The sequence below is a fragment of the Meleagris gallopavo genome, chromosome 5 (assembly GCF_000146605.3).
Source record: "Meleagris gallopavo isolate NT-WF06-2002-E0010 breed Aviagen turkey brand Nicholas breeding stock chromosome 5, Turkey_5.1, whole genome shotgun sequence".
Taxonomy (NCBI): Eukaryota; Metazoa; Chordata; class Aves; order Galliformes; family Phasianidae; genus Meleagris; species Meleagris gallopavo.
In genome coordinates this window covers 5,291,694-5,311,921 of record NC_015015.2, presented here as the reverse complement: position 1 = coordinate 5,311,921, position 20,228 = coordinate 5,291,694, and the positions used below count along the sequence as shown (strand labels likewise).

The following is a 20,228-nucleotide window of genomic DNA, read 5'->3' as shown; positions in this document are numbered from 1 at the left end:
CTGCCAAAGCAGGTTCCCTACACCAGGTCACACAAGTAGGTGTCCAGGCGGGTCTTGAATATCTCCAGAGAAGGAGACTCCACAACCTCCCTGGGCAGCCTGTTCCAGTGCTCCGTCACCCTCACCGTAAAGAAGTTCTTATGCACATTCGTGCAGAACTTCCTATGCTGCAGTTTCTGGCCATTTCCCCTTGTCCTGTCTCCACACACTGCTGAAAAGAGTCTGGCCTCATCACTCTGCCCCCATACCTTAGATATTTATAGACCTGGATCAGGTCCCCTCTCAGTCTTCTTTTCTCAAGGCTAAACAGACCCAGTTCACTTAGCCTTTCTTCATAGGGGAGATGCTCCAGGCCCTTCTCCATCTTTGCAGCCCTCTGCTGGACTCTTTCCAAGAAATCCCTGTCTTTTTTGTACTGGGGAGCCCAGAACTGGACACAGTATTCCAGATGAGGTCTTACCAGGGCAGAGTAGGATCATCTCCCTCGACCGCTGGCCATGCTCTTTTTAATGCACCCCAGAATGCCATTGGCCTTTTTGGCCACAAGAGCACACTGCTGGCTCATGCCCAACCTGTCGTCCACAAGGATACCCACGTCCCTCTCTGCAGAGCTCCTCTCCAGTAGGTCATCCCCCAACCTGTACCAGTGCATGCAATTATTCCTCCTTAGATGCAAGACTCTACACTTGCTTTTGTTGAACCTTATCCGGTTTCTTACTGCCCAGCTCTCCAGCCTGTCCAGGTCTCGCTGAATGGCAGCACAGCCTTCAGGTGTGTCAGCTAATCCTCCCAACTTTGTATCATCAGCAAACTTGCTGAGGGTGGCCACTATCCCCTCATCAAGGTCATTGATGAAGATGTTGAAAATAATAAACTAGAGAAATAAAAATAATAAATTAGAGACATCAAAAAGGGAGTGAGAAGAAGTCTAGATTTTGCAAAAGTATAACACTACCACAGTTCCAGCTTTATGATGATAATTCAATGCCTCAACTCTGCTAATACAGAACTACAAGCCTCCAAATAAAATAAACTTGAACTCCAACCACTGGAAATCCAGGAGAAGGGAGAGGAGTTACACTTTTATCTCAAGAATGGAAGTGTGATACTCTCACAAATAAACCTCGTCCCTCAGACTTCCTATAGATAGGGAGGATGTGGTGCTTACTATGTCCCTGGCTGGTTGGTTCTGCAATGATTGTAAATGGGCAATAATTAATTAAATATGCCATTTCATTCATTGCCACAGACCACAAGTTTTCCCTCCTCTGCCTTTGTTGCACCTGCTCACACTGCAGTCGTACAGTTAAATGCAAATCCCCCCAGTGCAGGTGACTTTGATGAGGCTGCAGCAAGCCCCAGATTCCATCTCATGAATGCACTGCTGACATCTGATTTATTGTCTTGTGCAGCATGTTTATATACACCACCAAAAAAATTGTAGCCTTCTTTGTAAGCTGCCTTCATAGAGCTATAACCCAAGTCACTCGCTTGAAAGTCTGGATAATCCTTCCACTAATCCATCTGTAACAGGACAGCAAGGACTTCATGCGACAGGGTTTTATATTATTTCTTTTGACAAACTCTGTGGGAGAATGGGATATCATTGTCACAATCTATTCGGGAGCTCGTGCTTTGCAAACAGCACTCCCTCTCACTACACTGAGCTAGCTGGAGTCTTATTAGTCCTTTGTGTTGCAGAGCAGAGGCAGCTGAGTGCTGGAACTGTTGAGAAAAACCTGTCAAGCTTATCAATGAGGTGTGCACACATCTGTCTGCAGGTTTTCTGGCACTTGCTTCAGTGCAGACTTTGGCTTGTTGCCACCAATTTGTACATCTGTTGCCATAAGAAACATCAGCAGTCTCACAGCTCCTATCTGACTTTCCTCCCTTTGGGTGTACCTTCTTTTCCCAGGAATGCAGAGCTCACCTATACAGATAGTGGCATTTACTAACTGTTTTGATAACTATTTTGCCAATTTCATGACCCAAAAGCTGCATGTGAACATCAGTTATTGCTTCCAAAGTCAATGACATTGTGATAAGCAACTTTGACTATGTCATCTCTGTCTCTAACTACATAACTAAAAACTAAAGCTAGCATTGGATGGTGTCTAACTAGGCAAGATATCTTTGTTACTAGCCCCTGGAAGGTTGTGTGTGCAAGTAGCAGTGACTGGAATGCCTGTGTCGTGAGTCTCCACACCAGCACTGGTATAACTGCTACTGCAAACATTGCTCTGTCGTAATGCTTTTAGTGAAAAAAGTCTATTCTGCATAATCATGAAATATAGTTTCCCAGTGTTGATAAGCTCAATTGATGTTGGGAAGTACACAGCATGAGCTGCCAATGAAGGCCAATATGTCCTCCTTTCTGGAAAAAATAACAATTTTCAAGCAGTACTGAGCTAACGGAAATCTTCAAATCTCTTTTGTCATTGATACTACTATTTAATTTCGGGTGCAATTCCAGAGACTTGTAATTGCTAAAATTCTGTCTTTTTCCATGTCTGTCTGAAAGAGAAATGAGATGAACTCTGCAAAGTTTTGAAAATATTCCTTTCTCAGTCATATTTTGTCTTCAATTTTTCTCCACGTCTCATCAGGTGCCTCAGGCCAAAGTTCATTTCATTCTTGTCTCAATCCAGTACTCATAATTCTCTGACAACTCAAGACACTTTGTGATTCTAGCTGGCCCAAATCATCCATCATACTTAATGCTCAATGCCAGACACTACAGCAGGCATATAACTCAGCTGTAGACACCACGGCACATTCTCTCATCGACCACCAGAGGCTGTAGGTGTTTCCATATCCTTCTTGCTTTCTGAACTCCAAATTGCACAGTGCTTCTGAAGCTCCCTGACACTGAGATGGTAATTTCAAAGGCATTTTTGGGTCAGTGTGACCTCATCCTACGGTGTGTGAGCGGTTTTCTTGCTGTCACAAAGACTGACTCAGATCTCTGTAATTACTCTGTGCTTCCACATTAGGATCCTGCCTTTATCACTAGCCAGTGTGTTTTGCCCTTTTTGCACTGAAATCCCTTGGAAGAAATAAGAAGGAATAAGGAGGCCCATCTAATTAAATGCCATTAGCATTTAATTAACTTAAACTCTGCCTATACATTGAAGCCATACCTGGTTTTTAAAACCATAGCCATTACAGGAGCTGAAAACTGTTCAAGGGCACGTTACGCTATTTTTCATAATTTTGGAATAATATGCAAAAAGATATGATAGATTCACCATCAGCTGTACTCCCTGAGTGAGGCATGGATATTTCTGTAAAAAGCATGGTTCAGCTCAGCCCTGGCTCTTGATACAGTAAACAGAGGGTGAGGTTTTATGTCTTGCATTAAGTGGGAGACAAGATGCAATTCCCCAGCATAGCCCTACTGATGCTGTAACAGAGAAAAGTTTTACCATCCCTTTATTTCCTCACAGAGAAAAAAGAAATGCAGGACCTTGCCAGACCTGTCTCGCCATGCCAGAGATTGCCAACACCGAGCCCAGCTACAGTGGCACTTCTTGGGAAAGAATCTGCCCGGTCCATCACTGCCCCATTCCTGCATCGCCCAGGCAGGGGGGAGACCACCTGCCCTCCTCCAGCCACACACTGGGGCCAATCTCCACCCAGTCCAATGGTCAGGTACCATCAAGCTCCCAGGACTCGCAACAGCATCACTTGTATTACTCCTGCAATCAGCAGGAGCCCCGAGGCAGCTATGGCCTGCCCCTGCTCCCTGGGCACGGTGAGAGGTCCACGTTGTGTTCCCACCTTTCCAGCAGCGATCCTGTCCCAGCTTCTCATCATGAGGCTTTGGAAACCCCTTGGAAACGGTGGTCCCCTGGGCAGCGAATCTCTCAACCGGTGCAGCACCACATTGTAACAGTCAGGTAAGAGGCATGTGGAGAGCGGCTCAGTAGTTTTCAGGAGGCATCTCCTGAACTTTGGGACAGGATCGGAAGGCTCTGAGTGATTTTGCTTACAGTTTGAAGCAGTAGATACCCCCAGAAATATAGAGGGTATAGAGGGATAGAATTTTTCTCTCTCCACTCATTAGGAACATACACAGCTACCATTCCAACACCTGGGAGAGTCAGGATTTCCTTCTCAAGGTGACCTGTTGAATAGAGCCAAGGTCACTCTGTTACTCCTGCATCACCCAGCTGTGATCATGTCCATCTTCTGTGATCCTCCCCTTTTCTCCATTTGCACTGCAAGATAGTCAGCTGGCTAACCTTTTATTTTGGCAGAGTTTCTGAGTGATAAGAGCCCAGATAATTTATTTTTCTACTCCCAGTGAAGCTGCTGCCTATGATGGAGGGGAGGGAAATAAAGTGAGAAATACAAAGTTGTGGAATACAATTTGGTCTTTCAGGTTGCTTTGCAACAAGCAGTAGGCAGCAAGCAAAGTTCAATGGTGTAGGATACCTTGCTTTTTTACAGCAGTGCAGGGTTAGGCACAATAGTCCTTTATGGCCTCATTTTCTAACCATTAACAGAGGATTTAATTTGTTTGTGTTTGCATTTGCATCAATATTGCATCAACAAAATTGTTAGCTGCTTTCTCTGTAACAGGTTATTCAAATAGGAAATGGACTGCAAATCACTAGCAGAATGTGCAGCACTAGCAGACAGAGAAGTGATGTTACAACAGCGATAGAATAAGGTTTTTAGCCTGAGCAATTCTGCTTGAGAAGCTATTGTGGAAGAATTAACAAAGGACACACAGTGTGCAGCTAAATAGGGACTTCTCTTTAATAATCTATGAGGATTTTTCTCTGCTCCCCTCTCTCTCAAATCTGTGCAGCATTAGAGTGATGAGGAGACCATGCATTTCAGGAAGACATCTCAGGTGGAAATGGAGAGCAGAAGGAAAGGCCCTTCAAATATGGTGACCACTGAAATACAGCTTTTCTGTTAAGATTGCCCATAGGGATTCATTAATAAAGGTAACCTTGGATCCCCTCAGGAAGGCTTCTTTCTTTTATCCCTCTGAGCTCTACAAAGAATGACAAGAGCTGCTCTGTGATAGAAACTACAGAAAAATGTTCTGAGCAGCTCCGCTGGCCTCCTTTTCCTCTAGATTGGACAAATGTCATCTTTGAAATGGCTCAGGAAACAAATGAGATTGACTTTCTGGAAAGTCTTTGCTGAGTTGAACAGGAAATAAAAACTATAGGCATTGTTAGCCCCAATCATAAGACTTCGTAGAGTTATGCTGTTTTCCAAGAAGTAATTTAAAAGCACTGGAAAAATATAGATTTTCATGGATAAGTGTTAAACTGTGATTCCTATGGGATTATGTTGTTTATGTCCTTTAAATTCTATTGTGTTTTCTGGAGGGGCAATACAGAGGAGTCACTAAGAGTTTTTCCATCAGGTTTGGTTAAAATGCCAATGAGAGAGGGAAAGACCCTGTTATTCATTGGCTAAACCCATCTGGTGCCAAACAACTCCCACAGCAATGGCTCAGCTTCTGAAGGGTTTAACTTGCTCATTAGGTATCCAGGACAATGCTTGGCAAGAAGATGATAAATGTATGTCTTCTTTTTTTTTTTTTCTTTTTTCTGTCTGCAGACACGACAAGGCTTTCAGGATGCCCAAAAGGTATGCTTAATATCAATTCCTTCCCATTCTTCTACCCTATTATCATGACTCTCCTACTGCGCTATTAGGAAATGCAGGGCATCAATGCTGGTGACCTCCCCAGCAGGCCCAGTTTCAGAGGCAAGGTCAGCACTTCCTGCTCCATGCTTCTCCTCCGTCTGGAAAAATTTCTATTTGCTTGTGCAACCTGTACTAATGAATAGCAACGGTGCCTTGATAGCCGTTCTCAGAGCAGGTGCCTGGCTCTAGTCCGTACAGCAGCTTTATATTTATAGTTACATTGATTGGGTTAATCCAGCTTGGCCCACCACGAGGGGAATCAGAAGGGTATCAGGAGCAATAGCAGTAGAGTCCTGCATTTTCTCACAAGCTACACTAGGAGAGATCTTTGCAAGGCTATGCACAGTGATTCATGAGGCTTAAATTGAAAAAAAAAACAACAACAACAAAATAGGCCTGACCTAAACTCACATGAGAACTGTTTGAAAGGACACCATACTACACCTATGGGGTTTTGTGTGTTCTCCAAACCCTGGTCTGCAGCACTTGCAGGTGCTTTTGTTGTAAGCTCGGTGTTTGGCTTTGAGGCTGCAATCAGGGTGAGTCTCACTCATCGTGCAGATCCAGAAACCACTTGCTCACTCCATGGCTGCTGCTGACAGTCCTAATGGTGGCTGAACATCAGATCAGTGGTTTCCATCCTTTTTTAACTTTGCAGGTGTCTACGTATTTCCCAGCAGTAAGGCAGGCCCCCATAGAGTGAGTGAATTTAGAGCAATAATAATGACTTGCTTGAGCTAGTTATCTTCAGGAGACCTTTCAGAATAGCTAAACTTCTTAGGGTCCACGGGCAGAAAATCTGCAGGCCAAATATCAAGACATCTACTGGCTTAGACTGTACAATGGGAAAAAAGAAAGCATGCAAGAGAGAAGCTCCTTCTAAATGCAGCCTTTTAAGTTAAATATTTAAAGCTGTACTTTTGCCTTAGGATGGAAGAGTCTGGGTTTTATTATTTCTGATTGAAAAAGCAGGAAAATGTACAGAGGCAAAATGTGGTTACCTGAGTTAATTAGAGTTGCCTCTAATATAATGGAAATATAATACATTCATTAATAGCTGTACTAGAGCCTCTAAGCTTTTCAACAAACAAATGCTCAAACCGAAAACCCCTAATTCTTTTACTTCCTTGTATTAACACTATGTTGGCTCAACAACAGCTTTCATGCTAATAGCAGAAGGGCTCTAACAGCTGCATTTTTTCTCCTCCTTTTGATTCTAGTTATTCTCAAATGATCGCAGAGTGGCCCATTGCTGTCCTGGTGCTGTGTTCATTGACAGCTGTGGTTTGTACTTTAGCTGGCCTGCTTGTTGGAAATTTGCCGGATTTTTCAGAACCCCTGATGGTAAGTCCCTACAGGCAATATGTCAGTGTGAACAAAAGGAAATCCACAGGGCAACTAGTAATGTGTTCTTTCTGCCATACAAAACAAGCTTATGCTTCCTTCCTACTCTGCAGATAGAGGCTGCAAGGCAGGACAGGAGGACACTAAAGCCACTAGAAATAAATGGCAGTGTTTATCAATGATTTGCTATCTTTTTCCCTTTTATCTTCACAGTGTGCAACCAAAGCAAGATTCCTTCTGGATGGACATAATGTTTCAGAGTAATGCTCAGTACTCGCTGTTTCTTTGACACCACAGTCACAAAAACAGAAATAGTGACATCACTCATTAGTGAAAGGCTTTCATTCCTTGCTATTTCACTGCTGCACTGCTTAATAGCTTTCACTGGTGAAGCAATTCTGTTAGTGTTCAGTGTTAAGTCCCCTTCCTGAGGCCCAGCATGCTGCTCTGGTAGTATATCCTCATCAGCTTCTAAACACTCCAGCTCCTTCCTAAGGACTGTTTGCTCCAGCCTACAGAGATGCATCTCCAGATCTCCCTCCTTAGAGAGAGTGCATCTCTCAGGAATGGGGCACAGCAGACTTTGGGTTGCACTTGGCAGCTGTGGAAGGGCTGAGCTTCACTCTTAGCTGGGTTAGGGAGCACACCCTGTGCCAACAACAACCACCAGCCCATCTCTGCAGTGCTGAGGACTCCAACTATAGCCATCCATGCCCAAAAAGGAGAGGAGAAATACTTTTTTACTCTCATCTCTTGGATGCAGTATTTCCAGGGAAAAATCAATGTGTGTATCTCTCCCAGATGCAGTAATCATCTCAAATAGTCTCATATAGTTTCTATGTCTAAGAAGAAGCATTAAGGAATGCTAAACTAAGCTAAAATGCAAGCTAATGATAAAACCCTTCTGCTTGACTACAGGGTTTTGAGCCACGAGATACCGACATTGGCAGAAAGCTCATTGTATGGAGGAATGTAGAGAGCCATACGGGCTACAAGAAGACCTTTTCCCTTTCTCCATATGCTGAGAAGAAAAGGTATTTGCATTTGGTGAGGGAGCTTTGAGGAAAATGGTGGGTATAAAGGTACCGATTCATTGTTCCAAGATACCTATGTGAATTACAGTCTATGTCCTGTGCTAAAAAGCAACCGAGCACTGGAGGGTATAAAGTCTGTTGCCTTGCAATGTGCTTTGTCTCCCCACTCTGGAAACCAGGAATTAGGCTCTAAATTCTCCATGTGTTTACTTCACAGTTTATCAGAGACTCACTAGTCAACATCACTTATTGCCAGCTGATCTCTCTACTTACACAAATTGTATCATCTCTTGCTAGCTACGATGACATTGGCATTAGCAGAGGACAAAAGGCTGTTCAGGGAGGACAAGAAGCGAGGACACGGAGAATGGTGGAACAAATCTACGGAGTAGATGGTTTCTTTTGTGGCCCCCCAGGTGAGTGGAGTTGTGATGGAGCAGTATGCACCCAGAATTCAACAGTGTACAGAACTGTCAAAGTGTTTTAGGACACTGGGAAATGTTCTGGAAGCGCTCAGAGAAAGCAGTGCACACAATATCACTCCCCTTCCTTCTTTTCTTATTGAAATACATACAATAGTGAAAAACAGGAAGGAAAAAGCAACACCACCACTCCAAGATACCCCAAATTTGTTAATAAATAGAAGAAAGAGGAACAGCATGCAGATATTCTGGCTCCCTCCCCTGCCTCAACTCCACTTCTGAAATCAGCCAAACACCAAGCCGTCAGGTCCTTGTGAGTTCTTGGCTGGACTTCAGCTCCTCACTCTCTAAGAGGGGGTGCAGCACCAGATGGCAGCACTCACTGAAAGCAAGCTATTGGTACAGAGAGTGCATTTTGAAAACACTCCATCCTTGTTCTCCTGCTGCTGACAGCTGGGTGAGGTGCTGGGTCAGATCACACACGGGGATCCTACCACTCACTACAAGCTACTTCATGACCTGGTTGTCTTCAGGGAGTCCTCCACAGCAATCTTAGAGACAGCAAGGTTCATTTATTTATTTATTTCAGTGCCCAGGGGGTCTACTCCAACCAGCTTGTTTAACTCAACTTCATTACCTAATACTCTGTTGTTGGCTTTTTTTTTTTCTTTCTGTTCTTTTAAATTTTCTTTTCTTTCAGAGAAAGACTATTCCCAGCTGGTATTTATGTCCACAACTGCTGGGAGCTTATGGAACTTGCAAGCTATTCAGTCCATGTGTCAAATTGAACAAGACAAGGTTAGTAATGTCACAAAGAACATATATACATATTATCTCTTTTCTGACTGTCGTCATCTAGCTGAAAGGAAGGCAGAAAAAAACAACATAAGCTACAGAGCAGGTTTCAGCCTAGAGAACTCCAGAGCATTTTACCTACCTAGCAACATAAGAATGATTTCACCTATCTCTGAAGTCCAGCTGCCATTAAACAAGAATACAGAGTCACTGGGCAAAAAACCTTGTCCAGAAGTCAAAGACATCCATCAGAAGCTGTTGAGAATGTTGAGCAGCAGAACCTAATTACCAAAATGGAGCTGTTGTCCTGAAGACTGCCAGAGTGAGTTTTTTAAGAGGGATGTTTAATAGGATTAGTTGTGTTTGCCATAGGATCTTGAACGACTCAAAGTGATAAGACTCCAGGAAACCTCCACTGCAAGAGCCTGACATCCTGCTGGCAGAAGGCTCTGTGTTCACACTACACCATGCCAGATACACAGCTATGGGAGCTGCAGCCAAACTAAGTTTTAAACCATCCCACAGCACACAGAGGGTGCAGGCTCCCAGACCCATCCACATCACTGCATATTGCACACTCAGCTCTGCTAGTCATGTTGTCAGCCACACCTGAATTGCTATGGTGTGCCTGCAGCTGCCAGCACAGTAATGCCTGCAATGGAGAAACACACGGAGCTAGAAGTCCCAAAGCATAACAGGTAAGACAAGACTGTGTGCCCTGGAGGACTGCACATAATCTCCTTGTCTGCCAGTGATTCTACTAGCAAATCTAGTAATAATATAAGGAGTAAAATAAAAATAAAACTAAATATAAAATAAAATTGGTAGAAAGTGTCTTCCCCTTCTGTACTAGCCTTGAGAACACCTGCAAAATGAAAGGCAATGCTGTCACTAGGATAGTGGAGAAGGATCCAAATTTTCGAATCAGAGGTTATAACCTGTAAATAATGAAGAAGGTTTCCTTTTTTGGCAGAAGACTAGTGTGCTTCAATTGCTTTAGTACGTGCAGTTTGTCACTGAGACGTGGCTTGTACAGCTGGAGGGGAGGGTTACTGTGAGGAGCAAGATAAAGCGTGCAGAGTGGACCTCACATGATGTTCCCCTGGCTATTTTTCAGATACGCTCACATGTACATTTTAGAGACCTCTGCCAACGTACTGAAACCAATGAATGTTGCCCAAGCTGGTCTCTGGGGAACTACATTGCTGTCCTGTACAACAGGTCTTCTTGTCTGGAGATAACTCAAGGAGACATTTCCCACACCCTGGCTCTCCTTCGTGCCTGCGCTCCAGACTACCACAAAGGTATCCTCACTCCATCATGCATAGGTCCTGAGACTATGAGACAGAAACACTCTCAGTGTGCCAAAGTCCCAGAAAAATGTACCCGCTTCAATGCTATTTATCAGCTTCTTCACTTCTTGGTTGACAGAGACTTTCTTAGTCCCCAGACAATTGAGTACCAAGTGCCATCCCTCAAGTACAGCCTGCTCTTTTTGCCTACAAGGAAAGGTGCATCTATGATGGGGATCTACTTAGACAATCTCGAATCCTGGGATCTATTTGATAACTATACATCTATCACTGGAATGGACTTGGGCCTTAAACAGAAACTATTCCAGCACTATCTTTTACTGGATACTAAGTATCCAGTTCTGGCAATATTAGCTATTTTTCTAAGCATTTCTTTTTATTTACGCTCGGTCTTTATTACCTTGATGGTCCTGCTCACTGTTGTCAGCTCTTTGATGATCTCCTACTTCTTGTACAAGGTGGCTTTCAGATTCACCTACTTCCCTTTTGTAAACCTGACAGCTGTTATCATTCTTAGCAGCATCTGTGCCAACCACACCTTCGTCTTCTTTGACCTCTGGAACCTGAGCAAGAGCCAGAACCCTTCTGCTGGGCTTTCACAGCGGGTGAGTCAAACCATGCACCATTTTGCGTATCTCATGTTGGCATCCTGCTTCACAACGGGTGCTGCCTTCTATGCCAGCTACATTAGCAATATAATAGCCATCCGCTGCTTTGCTGTTTACATGGGCACCTCCGTCTTGGTGAATCTCATATTCATGATGACTTGGCTTCCTTCTTCGGCTGTGCTGTATGAGCGCTACATTGCGACAACCTGCGTTTACAAGCCGGAAGACTACTGGAAAAACACCGGCCACAAGAGAGTTGCTCTCTCCCTCCATTATGTTCTCAGGGGTCTCCAGAAGACGTTGTGTGAAACCTCCAAGTTGTTATTTGAAAAGCTTTTGCCTTGTGGGGTCATCAAGTTTCGGTACATCTGGATCTGCTGGTTTGCCGCCTTAGCAATCGGAGGTGCCTACATTTCCTGTTCCAACCCAAAACTCAAACTCCCGACTCTCGAGTCGTCGTCTGTTCAGGTGTTCAGACTGAGCCACCCCTTTGAGAGGTACGACTCTGAGTACTGCCACCAGTTCATGTTTGAGAGGCTAGAGCACGGAGAAGGGCAGCGCATGCCAGTCACTATCATCTGGGGTATCCTGCCTGTGGATAATGGGGACCATTTAAATCCAAAAAGCAATGGCACCCTTGTGGCAGATGCCACCTTCACAATCCAAAGTCCTGATGCCCAGAAATGGCTCTTTGAATTCTGTCAAAAGGTGAAGAACCAAACTTTCTATTACCTTGATACAGAGCAGAAATCTACTGTGTGTTTCATGGAGGAGTTTGTCAGGTGGATGGATAGTCGCCAGTGCTCCCAGAGAGACAACAGCTTTAACCTGTGCTGTAACCAGTTCTCTTTCCCTTATGGAAGCGAAGTCTTCCTACACTGCATCAAAATGATGCTCCTGGAACAAGGCAGGGAAGAGGCAGAAACATATGATCTGGGCCTCAGATTTGATGGAGAGGGAAATCTTGCTGCCTTAGTACTGCAGTTTCAAACTGTTTATCACTACAGCTTCAATTACAGCAAAGCCAAACACTTCTATGAAGAAATCAACCTCTGGGTAACAGAAGAAATGAAAACTGCCCCTGTGGGACTTCAGAATGGGTGGTTTACCAGTAAACTAGAGCTGTACAACCTCCAGCACAGTCTCAGCACAGAAACAATGGTGGTCATGGGGCTCTCTATTGCCATTTCTTTTGTGGTGCTGCTGCTCACTACCTGGAATGTTCTCCTTAGCGTTTTCTCTGTGACTGCTATTGCAGGCACTGTCCTGGTAACTGTTGGCCTTTTGGTCCTCTTAGAGTGGCAGCTCAACGCGGTGGAGTCTCTCTTCATTTCAGCTGCAGTAGGTCTCTCTGTTGACTTTACCGTCAACTACTGTATCTCCTACCACCTGTGCCCCCATTCGGACCGCCTGAGCCGAGTGGCCTTTTCCCTGAAGCAGATGAGCTGTGCCACTGCGATGGCAGCATCTGCCTTGTTCTCTGCAGGAGTCATTATGTTGCCCGCTACAGTTCTGGCCTATAGAAAGTTGGGGATATTTATAATGATGATCAAGTGTATCAGCTGTGGGTTTGCCAGCTTCTTCTTCCAGTCACTGTGCTGCTTCTTTGGCCCAGAGAAGAACTGCGGGCAGATCCTTTGGCCTTGTGTCCACACCATGAAAGATTATTCTGATGACTCTGAGCCAAATGGAACCTATGCCTGTGGGGGAAATGAGAAGCAAAACCGACTGCGGAAGGTCCAGGAGTCCAACACTGCAAATGAGCAATATGAGCTCCAGCCTTTGTCCAGAAAACTCAGTGACAGTTTTGACAACAGCACATCCACAAGCAAGTTGTCCAACAGGCCATCAGTGCTCTCCGAAGACATGCAAGCTGAAGATAACAGGTGCCCAAGAATAGGATCACACCCTCCCCTTGAAAGAGAGAGACAGAATCTGCAAGAGAACCTTGGAGGTGACCAATCTGTCCTGTGCCAGTGTCCTGCCTTGCAAACTTCCTCTCCTTACAAGCACAGCAGCTCAGGAGCAGAAATTCACAGGGAGAGATTATGCAAAGATTGTCAATGTCGAAAATACAGCCCAAAAGCTTGGGACAGTTCTGGGCTGGACTATATTCAGCCAGCTGGTGTGAATGAAGAAGGGCAGCTCAATAAATCACAGTGCTCCACTGACACTGCCCAGCAGCAGTTGGATTATACCTCAGACAACAGCCATCTTCCTGCTGCTGACATCTACAAAATTCACAGATGCCTTTGTTCTCTTGGCAGCTCTTTTGACATGCTCAACATCTCCAGTGAGACATCGATTAGTGATTTTGAGCAAGGCCTAAAGCTCGCTGAATCAGCCAGTTCTTGTCCTGACGTCTTAGAGCTCTCTGATTCATACAGTCAAACAGAGAGAGGCTACTTGAACGGGAAGAGAGATACACTGCGTCTGGACCTGAGGGAGACTGTCTTTGATATCTCTCCAGCAGCATCGCAGCAAAACAGCTCTTCATGGAAAAATCGATTTGGATTAGGGAGTGAAGGGCCCGTTGTATTACCTAACAGCCAACCAGACATGCCTGATGTTTGGATCAAGCGATCTAGTGCTCAAAGTTCTGGTTACAACAGTTGAAATCTTGCAGAAAACAAAACTGTACTGCTAGGGAAAGGGGAAGTCAAAATCTCCTCAGAACTGTAAATATCAATTTTTTCCTCCCACCTCTCTTTGGGCTGAAACTATTTCACAGTATTTCAGCTGTGCAAATACCTGTGCTTTCACAGAACCAGCAAATCTGATACTGTGAGAGGATGTGAGATCAGTCGTGGTGGAGTATAAAGCACTTTGATCTTCCAGTGTCCTGTGCCATATTCACAGCTGTACTGTGGAACGTATCGAGTAAACCTGTTTTGTCGTTTCCTAAATGGTGATTAGATTTTTTCTTGTTAAGCTCACATAGGAGGGAAATAATGAGAATTTCCCCAGATATTTAGGGACAGAGAGTTCATGTTAATAAAAAAAAAAGAAAAAAAAAAGTCATTTTCTACTGAGTATGTGAATTCAGGTTCATCCATCTCTACAAAACACTTCAGATATTTTAAGACTCTCACCAGGACTTTTCAATTGGCATGGTCTCTTACTGATCAGGGAGGAGGCTGTAGAGCCAATCCCCACCCTGTTTTTGGTGGCAGTTTCAGCATCATTACCGGTACTGCCAAAGATCTATGGTGAAAGATCTCCTCTTTGAGAAGTGCCCTCATCCCTTCGGATGTGTTCCATCTCCACAGCCCCTTTCCACACAAGGCTACAAACACACAACTTTTCAAAATTTGCATATGATTTTACAAAAAAAAAATTCCCTATCAGGAACAAGCAGAAAAGCACGTAGTTTCCTCGCCTTTGTCAAAAAACAAATTCCCCCTACAAGTTGATGTAAAATAAACGCTTATGACAAACTTTTACTTTATTTGCGTGATGCTTCATTTTTGCAAATGTTGTCAAATATGCAGTGGTTAAAGGTGGTAATAAGGCACTTAATGGCATTTTGCAGCATTGTCAGCAGAAGGAAAACGCAGACTTGACAGATTCTCTCCCTTGGACCCGCAAAAGACTTCCTAGCTCTGTGGGAGAGGGGCTGCCTCACGTAGATAAGGAATACCCATAAGAACTTAATGACCCTTCTTGAGACGGGTTGTGTGTTTCAGTGTTATGTTTCCCGCACCATGCTGGGAGCTGAGGTGGATGTGTTGGCAGCCAGAGCTGACCGAACCGTCTCCACACAACACAGCGAGAACACTGAAGGGAGGCAGAAAGTGATTTGCTGAGGTGCCTCTTTCCCCGGGGGTTTTAGCCGCCTCAAGAGCACCCTGAGGGGACAGCGAGGAGGGCTCCGCTCGCCGAGCACACACACCTCGGAGCGAGGCACCTCTGTTTCCCGAAAGGGAGCTGCAAGGGTTAAACACCGACGATACCCCTCCCGTAACAACCACCACCCTGATATGAAGCGTACGGCGCCGCACTGCTCATGCGCGCTGCTCGCGGGAGGTGCGCCTCCGCGCATGCGCGAGCCCGCCCAACCGTTGGGAGCCGGCCGCGATTCAAACTGCTGCTGTGAGGAAAGGGCGGGCGATATCATGGATGTGGAGTTTTCCCGCATTCCCGTCTACGGAGCGTTCCACCGCGGCCCTATAGGTACGTTCTGCCGCCTTACTGCGTATTTTCCTGAGGTACGGAGGTCCCTGCTGCGGGGTTGGGGCAGCTGGGGGCTTCCTGGTGAGGTTTCGCTTTGCTGAGCGTGTTGTTGTGATGATGAGCTCTTGTGGACTGCGGTGTTCTCATGGTTGTCCTTCTCTTGCAGAAACGCAGGTACCCTTTTCTTCAAAGAAGCAATGTGCCGGTAAAGCAGCAGGGCTGGAGCTCAACAAAGATCCCGATTTTAACTTTGGTTCCAATGTTCCAGCGGATGGTGTGTTCAGAGCTACAAACCAAGGGTAAATTAAAGAACAGCTAGTGTGTTGTTTGATAAAAATCCCAAAGAAAGCTCCTGCAGGAACAGTGACTCCACTGTCTCACTGGTTAGCTTGTTCCCAAGCCTGGCTGGACTTTCCACGAAGAAATTCTTCCTGATACCCATTCTAAACTTCTCTTGGTGTAACTTGAGGCCATTTCATCACATCCTACCTGAGAAGAGAGACTGAACTTCATCAGATAGTTGTGGAGAGTGACAAGATCCACCCTCCAGACTAAACCCCAGTTTCTTCAGTTGCTGCTCAAATGTCTTCTCCTCTAGTCATTTAATCAGCCTTGTTGCTCTTAATCATAGAATCGCAGAACAGCCTGGGTTGGAAGGGACCTCAAAAATCATGAATGTCCAACCCCGCTGTCACATGCAGGGCCACCAACCTCTACATTTAATACTAGACCAGGCTGCCCAGGACCCTGCCTCTCTGGGCAGCCTGTTCCAGCCCCTGACCGCTCTCATAGTAAAGAACTTAAATCTTCCCTTCCTCAACTTAAAACCATTTCCTCTTTTCCCGCCATTACCTGCTCTTCTCTGAACGTGTTCTGGTAACTCAGTGTCTTTCTTGTAATGAGGGACCCAACACTGAACATAGCATTCAACATGCAGTCTCACCAGTTTGAATGCAGAAGGACAAAGAGCGGTTTTGTCAGATGTACATGATCTGTAAGTATGAAACGATCATTGTATAACTGCCTTCTACTTGTCATTTAAGGATTCCTAAATCTGCCAAGAAAGCGGAGCCACCTTTAAAGAAGGCAAGCACAAGAGGGTATGTTTTTTCACATTGTTAGTAGCTGTCCCTATGCAGTTATGTTCTTTCTCGGAGAGTTCTGATGAGCTCTAAACTTACAAAGGTTTGTTTTGCTAATGGCCTTTTGTGCCGGAACATGAGCAAGTCTTTCAAAGAAGGACTTCTTTATGAAAGATGTGTGATACCGGTGTTCTTTCACTTAAATTTTTGATGTTTGATTCTACAGACCTCTGAGCAGGTACAAACTAGAGGCAGAGCTGAAGGCCAAGAATCAGCTATTGGAGTCAGCCAAACAGCAATTGCACTCCAGATTAACAGGAGCTCAGGTAGGAATAAGAGGTGGAAATCATTGAGTAATTCTTACATTCTGTTCCCTGCAGGGTTAGATCAAAGGGCTCACTTGCTCATTTTCCAGTTTCCCTTGGAAGGCAGTAGACTGAGTGGGCTGGGTTTTCTCTTGCAACACTGACGGTATTTGGCTAGAACCTGGCAGTCAGCAGTGCTACGGATGTATTTGGCTAGATAATGCATCCAGATCACTGTTGATACCATCAAAACTCTAATCCCATCTTAAACTCATTGCAGGAGAATGTTTCCACTTCACAACTGAATGTGTATGTGAAATTTTAAAAAAAGAGCCTCAGTATTGCCAGATGTTTACAATGTTAACAGAAACTAGTGATACTCAATAGTGATTTGAAGTCTATTAAATCTATTTCAAACTTAGATCTTAATATATTTCTATTTGATTTATTGATGATTCTGCTAATCCATCACATGATGTGGTGTGGAACTGCAAGCAGTGTTGAATGTATGGTCAGATTTTAGTAACTAAGGATGCTTGTTCTGGTCACTACTTTGCTATAAAATTTGAGGGATAGTGGCCTTGTTTTCTTTAGAGTATTTTTAACTGAGAGCTCTAGATGTATAATTTTAAGCTTCCTGATGTACTATTGTTTTTTAATATCTTGATGGATTTCTGCAAGCTTTTTTCTTATCTTATCACTGGTGAAGAGGCCACAAATTGAGTATTGTACCTGGGAGCATGGACCTGGATACAGGAGAGACAAGGGCGTGTTAGGAAGAATCCAAAGAGGGGCCAGTAAAATAGTTGAGGAAGTAGAGCCTCTCTCCTGAGGAAACACTGAGCTGGGACAGCTGAGCCTAGAGAAAAGTCTGTGGCAATTTTATCAATGTATATTGATATGTGAAGGGAGGGTATAAAGAAGATGGAGCTGGGCTCTTTTCACGGGGCAATGGACACAAACTGACACACGGGAGCTTCATGCCTGAGCAGGGGTTGGACCAGATCAATTCCAGAGGTCCTTTACCAACTCGTTGATCCTGTGGAATCCATCAAACTAAGATTCTCCTTTCTTAAACTAAGTTTAGATTCAGCGTCTGCGCTACGTTACTCGTCATCTCTCACTGATCAGAGCACAATGTAATCGCTATCTTATACAAGATGCCCTATGTGTAACCTTCAGTTGTAAAAGCTCATTTTATTTCCTAGTTCTCAACTGGTTACTAATCTGTGAGATGATCTTTCCTTTTATCTCGTAGCTTAATTTCTTTGAAAGCCTTTTGAACATCCCTCCTTTGGGGGATAGGCCACAGCTTATGGCTGTTATCAGCTGGATCACTCTAATCCATGTGCTTATTGATTCTCTCAGAAAATTGCATTCAACTTGGGAGGTTGATCAGCTTATCCAATTGCCTGCTAAAATTGTGCAGGGAATAATGCTGTGGCCTAAAGATTCTCAGATGCCCCTTTATTCCTGACGTTAGATACTTGTCTGTGCAAAACTTTTAAAATACTACAGAGAGAAAGCAAGAAATCACGAGCTAGAATTGTCTAAAAGGAATCTATCTCTAGGAATGGGATTTCCTAACAATTACTATGACATTCACATGTGATAAATCCTGTCGAAAAGCAGGAATAAGGGTCTTTTTCTCTGGAGAGTTAAGGATAGAAAGGCAAGATGTGATTCTTGATGTTAGAGGAGAACCTGTTAAGCACTCGGTATTACTGACTAATGGGGATAAACTTAGTTCACTTAAAATGTCACTGTGTTAATGACAGGGCACTATAAAGGAATTAAAGGAGGAGAATGAAGGCCTGGTGCAAGAAGTTGAAAAGCTCAAGAAATTTCAGGAGACTTGCATGGTGATTTTAGAAAGCAGAAACATTGATCCTGGTAAGGATTATGCATTTTATGTTTATTTGTTGTTCAGAGCACCAATTTCTTTTTTCTTTTTTTCTTTCTCTCTCTTGCTGTATCTGCCTGTAAGACATTGACTTCTGCTTCTTTGTCAAAAAAAGCACTGATGTAATACTGTGGAATTTCTTTTTGCTAGCTTAAGAGAAAAAGCTGCTTTTTGTGGTTGGCTCTATCCTGGATAAACTTTGAGAATAATTTTCTTGCTGTAGAAAGTTACCTTTGGGAAGCTGTTAGGTCTTAGACCACTTCTCTGTTTGTTGTATCTCATCAATCAGTTACAGGCAGCAACATCTTGGAGGAAGAAGAAAAAACACAGGAATGCCAGAAGCAGACAATGGTAAGAGAATTTTTAAATGGGCTTTGGTGAGGTGTGTGCTACTGCCCTTTTGTGCCGCTGTTGTAATAACAGCTGCTGAGATGTGTTTATCTGCAGTGTTTTATTATTTCTTTTGTCTCTTCAGCTTTTAACTGAGAAGCTCATAGCAGAATTGAGGCTATTTAATGAAACAGCTGAAAAAGAAAAGGAGGCACTTCAGGTAAGACTGTGACACTGTTTCAGATTCAGCCAGGCATTGAGCATTTAGTTTGGGGCTTGTTTTCCACCTCCCTGTGTTACTCTGGCCTCCAAACAAACCAGACAGTGAGTGCCTGTATCCTTAATCAGTGTAAGACTTGATCTGGCCTGAAATCTCTCTGGTAACTAAGAAGTATGCAAGCACAAGCAGCTTCTGTATTATCATCTTGTCTCTGTACTGACCAAAGTTGTCATTAAATTACAGTTCTGCAGTTCTTGGTATGATGTTTGAGTTAATTAACAAAATTGCTGTTATATATGGCTTCCTCAACTTTTGGTCATGGAAGATTGCCATTTTTCTCAAGGAACCCAGTCAAGCTAGACTAGCCTTGGTTTAGCAGCTATGACAGTGCTGAAGGCTTTTGTTGCCTATTCTGTTTTGAGCTGCCTTCTGGAAGTCAGCTTTGCTAATCTGTACATTCACGTTAATGAAACGTTGTGTACATTCTGCCACACAGACAGCAATGGCCAAGTGGGAATCAGCAGAAGAAGAGAGACAGCGTTCCCTGGAGAAGCATTCCTCCTTTCAGGAAGAGATGAAGGAATGCTCAGCAATCCTCAATCAGCTGGAGCAGCTCCTGGTTCAGTGAGGCACAAGGACGAACTGCACACAGTCTCTATTTTGCAAACCTCGTTCTTATGTCTAAAACAAGAGGCTGGCCCTGGGTGCAGGTAACACCTGCAGGATGGCAATGGGGCAAAGTGAGCAGCAACTGCTGGCTGCACAGGTGCCAAATGCTCACGGCTATTGCCTGTTGGGGCTTAGCCTGGATTTCCTTACTGCATACCTTGCCAACGGCTTATCTGCCTCAATCCGCTAGTGTTTTATTTCCTTGTATTTTTGATTAAACGCGTTAGAAAGACATGCACGTTCGCTGTTATACCCTCAGGCAGCGCAGCGCAGGAGCCCCGCCGTCCTGCCGCTGCCCTCTGCCGCCCCCTCCTGCCCCTCGCGGCGCACTGGGCGGGCCGGGCCGGGGCTCTC

General features: G+C 44.4%; 2 protein-coding genes across 2 annotated transcripts in view; both read left to right on the top strand.

Moving 5' to 3' along the window:
• DISP2 (dispatched RND transporter family member 2) overlaps positions 1 to 14,529 on the top strand; it is an 18,574-nt gene extending 4,045 nt beyond the window's left edge. The window contains exons 2-8 of the mRNA XM_003206160.4: positions 3,363 to 3,899; positions 5,587 to 5,616; positions 6,897 to 7,020; positions 7,939 to 8,054; positions 8,352 to 8,470; positions 9,177 to 9,274; positions 10,389 to 14,529. Coding sequence (XP_003206208.3) covers positions 3,363 to 3,899; positions 5,587 to 5,616; positions 6,897 to 7,020; positions 7,939 to 8,054; positions 8,352 to 8,470; positions 9,177 to 9,274; positions 10,389 to 13,808 — 4,444 coding nt within the window. The 3' untranslated portion in view covers positions 13,809 to 14,529. The remainder of the gene's footprint in view (positions 1 to 3,362; positions 3,900 to 5,586; positions 5,617 to 6,896; positions 7,021 to 7,938; positions 8,055 to 8,351; positions 8,471 to 9,176; positions 9,275 to 10,388) is intronic.
• Positions 14,530 to 15,217: 688 nt separating this feature from the next.
• Positions 15,218 to 20,108, top strand: KNSTRN (kinetochore localized astrin (SPAG5) binding protein). The gene is made up of 8 exons (XM_003206159.3): positions 15,218 to 15,365; positions 15,532 to 15,664; positions 16,409 to 16,465; positions 16,674 to 16,773; positions 18,531 to 18,645; positions 18,945 to 19,006; positions 19,131 to 19,205; positions 19,702 to 20,108. The coding sequence occupies exons 1-8, from the start codon at positions 15,233 to 15,235 to the stop codon at positions 19,831 to 19,833; spliced, it is 807 nt and encodes a 268-aa protein (XP_003206207.1). The 5' UTR covers positions 15,218 to 15,232; the 3' UTR covers positions 19,834 to 20,108.
• Positions 20,109 to 20,228: the final 120 nt, after the last annotated feature.